Raw genomic sequence first — 8,123 nt, 5'->3', positions numbered from 1 at the left:
GAGCTTGGCCGAGAAGAATTGTTCAGCTTTCGAGTAAGGATGAGAGCGAAGCCACACCCGATCACGAAGCCACACCCGATCACGAAGCCACACCCGATCACGAAGCCACACCCGATCACGAAGCCACACCCGATCACGGCCACACCCGATCACGGCCACACCCGATCACGGCCACACCCGATCACAAAGCCACACCCGATCACAAAGCCACACCCGATCACGAAGCCACACCCGATCACGGCCACACCCGATCACGAAGCCACACCCGATCACGAAGCCACACCCGATCACGGCCACACCCGATCACGGCCACACCCGATCACGAAGCCACACCCGATCACGGCCACACCCGATCACGAAGCCACACCCGATCACGAAGCCACACCCGATCACGAAGCCACACCCGATCACGAAGCTGGAACTGCAGGTCTCTTCTGTTCTTATCATAATTTCTCTTCTGCTTGAGTCGAGCCTGGATCATGTTCTTTGAGACAAGAGCTCTCAAGTCATGGAGATGGCCTACCTGGTCATAGCAAGCAGCGTCTGGAGTAAGCTGCTGGGGCTGTAGCACCATATCCAAAGGTCCTCGGAGAGGACGACTTAGGTTCAGCTCTGCAGGTGTGACTCCAGTGGACTCTTGCACAGCAGAATTCAGGGCAAATCGAAACTCGTGAAGGTGCTTGTCCCAGTGTTTGTGCTGGGTCCCTACATAGGAAGCAATCATTGTCTTCAAGGTTCGATTTACTCTCTCAGTGAGATTGGTCTGTGGGTGATAGGCCGTGGTCAACTTCTGCCTCAGGTTCCATCTTTGGCAGGTCTCCTCCACAACCCCCTTTCGCGCAGCTGATGCTGGCTATTTAATTGGGAATTAAAGGAAAGCGCCCTATTGGAAGGAGCTGCACTGAGACGGTTCAGAAAAATTCAGGGCCGTCACACAATTATTCTATTTTATTCCGTTTTTTTCTGAGCTCAATGTGATGAACTGAGTGTCAACTAGTGGTGTCGACCCTCCACATCCAGAGACAACTAGAGGTGTCGACCCTCCACGTCCAGAGACAACTAGAGGTGTCGACCCTCCACGTCCAGAGACAACTAGAGGTGTCGACCCTCCACGTCCAGAGACAACTAGAGGTGTCGACCCTCCACGTCCAGAGACAACTAGAGGTGTCGACCCTCCACGTCCAGAGACAACTAGAGGTGTCGACCCTCCACGTCCAGAGACAACTAGAGGTGTCGACCCTCCACGTCCAGAGACAACTAGAGGTGTCGACCCTCCACGTCCAGAGACAACTAGAGGTGTCGACCCTCCACGTCCAGAGACAACTAGAGGTGTCGACCCTCCACGTCCAGAGACAACTAGAGGTGTCGACCCTCCACGTCTAGAGACAACTAGAGGTGTCGACCTCCACGTCCAGAGACAACTAGAGGTGTCGACCCTCCACGTCCAGAGACAACTAGAGGTGTCGACCCTCCACGTCCAGAGACAACTAGAGGTGTCGACCCTCCACGTCCAGAGACAACTAGAGGTGTCGACCCTCCACGTCAGAGACAACTAGAGGTGTCGACCCTCCACGTCCAGAGACAACTAGAGGTGTCGACCCTCCACGTCCAGAGACAACTAGAGGTGTCGACCCTCCACGTCCAGAGACAACTAGAGGTGTCGACCCTCCACGTCCAGAGACAACTAGAGGTGTCGACCCTCCACGTCCAGAGGCACTAGAGGTGTCGACCCTCCACGTCCAGAGGCAACTAGAGGTGTCGACCCTCCACGTCCAGAGGCACCTAGAGGTGTCGACCCTCCACGTCTAGAGGCAACTAGAGGTGTCGACCCTCCACGTCTAGAGGCAGCTAGAGGTGTCGACCCTCCACGTCTAGAGGCAACTAGAGGTGTCGACCCTCCACGTCTAGAGACAACTAGAGGTGTCGACCCTCCACGTCTAGAGACAACTAGAGGTGTCGACCCTCCACGTCTAGAGACAACTAGAGGTGTCGACCCTCCACGTCTAGAGACAACTAGAGGTGTCGACCCTCCACGTCTAGAGACAACTAGAGGTGTCGACCCTCCACGTCTAGAGACAACTAGAGGTGTCGACCCTCCACGTCTAGAGACAACTAGAGGTGTCGACCCTCCACGTCTAGAGACAACTAGAGGTGTCGACCCTCCACGTCTAGAGACAACTAGAGGTGTCGACCCTCCACGTCTAGAGAGACAACTAGAGGTGTCGACCCTCCACGTCTAGAGACAACTAGAGGTGTCGACCCTCCACGTCTAGAGACAACTAGAGGTGTCGACCCTCCACGTCTAGAGACAACTAGAGGTGTCGACCCTCCACGTCTAGAGACAACTAGAGGTGTCGACCCTCCACGTCCAGAGACAACTAGAGGTGTCGACCCTCCACGTCCAGAGACAACTAGAGGTGTCGACCCTCCACGTCCAGAGACAACTAGAGGTGTCGACCCTCCACGTCCAGAGACAACTAGAGGTGTCGACCCTCCACATCCAGAGACAACTAGAGGTGTCGACCCTCCACATCCAGAGACAACTGAGGTGTCGACCCTCCACATCCAGAGACAACTAGAGGTGTCGACCCTCCACATCCAGAGACAACTAGAGGTGTCGACCCTCCACATCCAGAGACAACTAGAGGTGTCGACCCTCCACGTCTAGAGGCAACTAGAGGTGTCGACCCTCCACGTCTAGAGACAACTAGAGGTGTCGACCCTCCACATCTAGAGACAACTAGAGGTGTCGACCCTCCACATCTAGAGACAACTAGAGGTGTCGACCCTCCACATCTAGAGACAACTAGAGGTGTCGACCCTCCACATCTAGAGACAACTAGAGGTGTCGACCCTCCACGTCTAGAGACAACTAGAGGTGTCGACCCTCCACGTCTAGAGACAACTAGAGGTGTCGACCCTCCACGTCTAGAGACAACTAGAGGTGTCGACCCTCCACATCCAGAGACAACTAGAGGTGTCGACCCTCCACATCCAGAGACAACTAGAGGTGTCGACCCTCCACATCCAGAGACAACTAGAGGTGTCGACCCTCCACGTCTAGAGACAACTAGAGGTGTCGACCCTCCACGTCCAGAGACAACTAGAGGTGTCGACCCTCCACGTCTAGAGACAACTAGAGGTGTCGACCCTCCACGTCTAGAGACAACTAGAGGTGTCGACCCTCCACATCTAGAGACAACTAGAGGTGTCGACCCTCCACATCTAGAGACAACTAGAGGTGTCGACCCTCCCACATCTAGAGACAACTAGAGGTGTCGACCCTCCACGTCTAGAGACAACTAGAGGTGTCGACCCTCCACATCTAGAGACAACTAGAGGTGTCGACCCTCCACATCTAGAGACAACTAGAGGTGTCGACCCTCCACATCTAGAGACAACTAGAGGTGTCGACCCTCCACATCTAGAGACAACTAGAGGTGTCGACCCTCCACATCTAGAGACAACTAGAGGTGTCGACCCTCCACGTCTAGAGACAACTAGAGGTGTCGACCCTCCACGTCTAGAGACAACAGAGGTGTCGACCCTCCACGTCTAGAGACAACTAGAGGTGTCGACCCTCCACATCTAGAGACAACTAGAGGTGTCGACCCTCCACATCTAGAGACAACTAGAGGTGTCGACCCTCCACATCCAGAGACAACTAGAGGTGTCGACCCTCCACATCCAGAGACAACTAGAGGTGTCGACCCTCCACGTCTAGAGACAACTAGGTGTCGACCCTCCACGTCCAGAGACAACTAGAGGTGTCGACCCTCCACGTCTAGAGACAACTAGAGGTGTCGACCCTCCACGTCTAGAGACAACTAGAGGTGTCGACCCTCCACGTCTAGAGACAACTAGAGGTGTCGACCCTCCACATCTAGAGACAACTAGAGGTGTCGACCCTCCACGTCTAGAGACAACTAGAGGTGTCGACCCTCCACATCTAGAGACAACGAGAGGTGTCGACCCTCCACATCTAGAGACAACTAGAGGTGTCGACCCTCCACATCTAGAGACAACGAGAGGTGTCGACCCTCCACATCTAGAGACAACTAGGTGTCGACCCTCCACATCCAGAGACAACTAGAGGTGTCGACCCTCCACATCTAGAGACAACTAGAGGTGTCGACCCTCCACGTCTAGAGACAACTAGAGGTGTCGACCCTCCACGTCTAGAGACAACTAGAGGTGTCGACCCTCCACATCTAGAGACAACTAGAGGTGTCGACCCTCCACGTCTAGAGACAACTAGAGGTGTCGACCCTCCACATCTAGAGACAACTAGAGGTGTCGACCCTCCACGTCTAGAGACAACTAGAGGTGTCGACCCTCCACATCCAGAGACAACTAGAGGTGTCGACCCTCCACATCTAGAGACAACGAGAGGTGTCGACCCTCCACATCTAGAGACAACTAGAGGTGTCGACCCTCCACATCTAGAGACAACTAGAGGTGTCGACCCTCCACATCTAGAGACAACTAGAGGTGTCGACCCTCCACATCTAGAGACAACTAGAGGTGTCGACCCTCCACATCTAGAGACAACTAGAGGTGTCGACCCTCCACGTCTAGAGACAACTAGAGGTGTCGACCCTCCACATCCAGAGACAACTAGAGGTGTCGACCCTCCACATCTAGAGACAACGAGAGGTGTCGACCCTCCACATCTAGAGACAACTAGAGGTGTCGACCCTCCACATCCAGAGACAACTAGAGGTGTCGACCCTCCACGTCTAGAGACAACTAGAGGTGTCGACCCTCCACGTCTAGAGACAACTAGAGGTGTCGACCCTCCACATCTAGAGACAACTAGGTGTCGACCCTCCACGTCTAGAGACAACTAGAGGTGTCGACCCTCCACGTCTAGAGACAACTAGAGGTGTAGACCCTCCACATCTAGAGACAACTAGAGGTGTCGACCCTCCACATCTAGAGACAACTAGAGGTGTCGACCCTCCACATCTAGAGACAACTAAAGGTGTCGACCTTAACGAGATGGCAACCAGCACAGGTGTAACACATCCTGACTAACGAGTTGACAGCAAATCGGTTCGTCCTACGTGCTAACGAGCTATGCGCTAACGAGCTATACGTGCTAACGAGCTATACGTGCTAACGAGCTATACGTGCTAACGAGCTATACGTGCTAACGAGCTATACGTGCTAACGAGCTATACGTGCTAACGAGCTATACGTGCTGAAGTCCAAAACGTACAAGGAAAAACAAAAAACTGTAACAAGGTGCGTTTGGGGGTTCTTAGAGGTGCGTTTGGGGGTTCTTAGAGGTGCGTTTGGGGTTCTTAGAGGTGCGTTTGGGGTTCTTAGAGGTGCGTTTGGGGGTTCTTAGAGGTGCGTTTGGGGGTTCATAGAGGTGCATTTGGGGGTTCTTAGAGGTGCGTTTGGGGGTTCTTAGAGGTGCTTGGGGGTTCTTAGAGGTGCGTTTGGGGGTTCTTAGAGGTGCGTTTGGGGTTCTTAGAGGTGCGTTTGGGGTTCTTAGAGGTGCGTTTGGGGGTTCTTAGAGGTGCGTTTGGGGGTTCTTAGAGGTGTGTTTGGGGGTTCTTAGAGGTGCGTTTGGGGGTTCTTAGAGGTGCGTTTGGGGGTTCTTAGAGGTGCGTTTGGGGGTTCTTAGAGGTGCGTTTGGGGGTTCTTAGAGGTGCGTTTGGGGGTTCTTAGAGGTGCGTTTGGGGGTTCTTAGAGGTGCGTTTGGGGGTTCTTAGAGGTGCGTTTGGGGGTTCTTAGAGGTGCGTTTGGGGGTTCTTAGAGGTGCGTTTGGGGGTTCTTAGAGGTGCGTTCGGGGTTCTTAGAGGTGCGTTCGGGGGGTTCTTAGAGGTGCGTTCGGGGGTTCTTAGAGGCGCGTCGGGGTTCTTAGAGGCGCGTTCGGGGTTCTTAGGTGTACGCGTGTAGGTGTGTTTAGGTGTTTGAGTGTGTGTAGGTGTGTGTGTAGGTGTGTGTGTGTGTAGGTGTGTGTAGGTGTGTTTAGGTGTGTGTGTGTAGGTGTGTGTGTGTGTAGGGTGTGTGTAGGTGTGTAGGTGTGTGTGTGTAGGTGTGTGTGTGTGTAGGTGTGTGTGTGTAGGTGTGTGTGTGTTCTTACAGGTTGCTTGCTGTGCCACTCTACAGGGGTGCCATAGCCAGACATCGTCCAGGGATGGTCTAGGAGTTGTCTGATGGTCACACGATGCTTAGGATCCACCTACACACACACAATCAATAACTACTACTATACCAAACCTGATGTCACACAATCAATAACTACTACTATACAAAACCTGATGTCACACAATCAATAACTACTACTATACAAAACCTGATGTCACACAATCAATAACTACTACTATACAAAACCAGATCTCACACAATCAATAACTCCTACTATACCAAACAATCAATAACTCCTACTATACCAAACAATCAATAACTCCTACTATACCAAACAATCAATAACTCCTACTATACCAAACAATCAATAACTCCTACTATACCAAACAATCAATAACTCCTACTATACCAAACAATCAATAACTCCTACTATACCAAACAATCAATAACTCCTACTATACCAAACAATCAATAACTACTACTATACCAAACAATCAATAACTCCTACTATACCAAACAATCAATAACTACTACTATACCAAACAATCAATAACTCCTACTATACCAAACAATCAATAACTCCTACTATACCAAACAATCAATAACTCCTACTATACCAAACAATCAATAACTCCTACTATACCAAACAATCAATAACTACTACTACTAAACAATCAATAACTACTACTATACCAAACAATCAATAGCTACTACTATACCAAACAATCAATAACTACTACTATACCTGATCATACGTCAAAATCGAAGAGCAAGAGGAGTGTGTCTAGGTGTGTGTGTGTGTGTGTGTGTGTGTGTGTGTGTGTGTGTACCTGCATCATCTGGTTGAGTAGCAGGATGCTCCCAGGAGACAGCCAATGAGGGTTGTTGTAACTACCTCTAGAACAGTAAAAACAGGGAGGTTAGTTTACACAAGAGGCTTTGAATCTGGCTTTTATACCAAACAGAGAAAACCAACTGTCACGGTTGAACCCTTTCTCCAGAGAAAACCAACTGTCACGGTTGAACCCTTTCCTCCAGAGAAAACCAACTGTCACGGATGAACCCTTTCCTCCAGAGAAAACCAACTGTCACGGTCGAACCCTTTCCTCCAGAGAAACCAACTGTCACGGTCGAACCCTTTCCTCCAGAGAAAACCAACTGTCACGGTTGAACGTCTTTCTCCAGAGAAAACCAACTGTCACGGTTGAACGTCTTTCTCCAGAGAAAACCAACTGTCACGGTTGAACGTCTTTCTCCAGAGAAACCAACTGTCACGGTTGAACGCCTTTCTCCAGAGAAAACCAACTGTCACGGTCGAACCCTTTCTCCAGAGAAACCAACTGTCACGGTTGAACGCTTTCTCCAGAGAAACCAACTGTCACGGTTGAACCCTTTCCTCCAGAGAAAACCAACTGTCACGGTTGAACCCTTTTCCTCCAGAGAAAACCAACTGTCACGGTTGAACTCTTTCCTCCAGAGAAACCAACTGTCACGGTTGAACGTCTTTCTCCAGAGAAACCAACTGTCACGGTTGAACCCTTTCCTCCAGAGAAAACCAACTGTCACGGTCTAACCCTTTCCTCCAGAGAAAACCAACTGTCACGGTTGAACCCTTTCCTCCAGAGAAAACCAACTGTCACGGTCTAACCCTTTCCTCCAGAGAAAACCAACTGTCACGGTTGAACCCTTTCCTCCAGAGAAAACCAACTGTCACGGTTGAACTCTTTCCTCCAGAGAAACCAACTGTCACGGTTGAACGTCTTTCTCCAGAAAACCAACTGTCACGGTTGAACCCTTTCCTCCAGAGAAACCAACTGTCACAACCCTTTCCTCCAGAGAAAACCAACAGTCACGGTTGAACGTCTTTCTCCAGAGAAAACCAACTGTCACGGTTGAACCCTTTCCTCCAGAGAAAACCAACTGTACAGTTGAACCCTTTCCTCAGAGAAAAACCAACTGTCACGGTGGAACCTTCCCTCCAGAGAAAACCAACTGTCACGGTTGAACCCTTTCCTCCAGAG

At 51.2% G+C, this 8,123-nt stretch overlaps 1 protein-coding gene and 1 long non-coding RNA gene across 2 annotated transcripts in view; one reads left to right on the top strand and one right to left on the bottom strand.

Annotated features, from left to right (window-relative positions):
- LOC127925228 (maternal embryonic leucine zipper kinase-like) overlaps positions 1-6,999 on the bottom strand; it is a gene marked incomplete at its 5' end in the record, with an annotated part of 11,516 nt that extends 4,517 nt beyond the window's left edge. Inside the window, 2 exons of the mRNA XM_052510107.1 lie at positions 6,098-6,196; positions 6,933-6,999. Of these exons, the coding sequence (XP_052366067.1) occupies positions 6,098-6,196; positions 6,933-6,999 (166 nt within the window). The remainder of the gene's footprint in view (positions 1-6,097; positions 6,197-6,932) is intronic.
- On the top strand, positions 881-3,719 carry LOC127925225 (uncharacterized). The gene is made up of 3 exons (XR_008120161.1): positions 881-986; positions 2,978-3,142; positions 3,671-3,719. It is a non-coding gene; the product is annotated as an uncharacterized LOC127925225 (long non-coding RNA).
- Positions 7,000-8,123: the final 1,124 nt, after the last annotated feature.

Source organism: Oncorhynchus keta, unplaced genomic scaffold, assembly GCF_023373465.1.
Source record: "Oncorhynchus keta strain PuntledgeMale-10-30-2019 unplaced genomic scaffold, Oket_V2 Un_contig_5341_pilon_pilon, whole genome shotgun sequence".
NCBI lineage: Eukaryota > Metazoa > Chordata > Actinopteri > Salmoniformes > Salmonidae > Oncorhynchus > Oncorhynchus keta.
The sequence above is the reverse complement of the archived record's forward strand: the minus strand, read 5'-3'. Positions and strand labels throughout refer to the sequence as shown.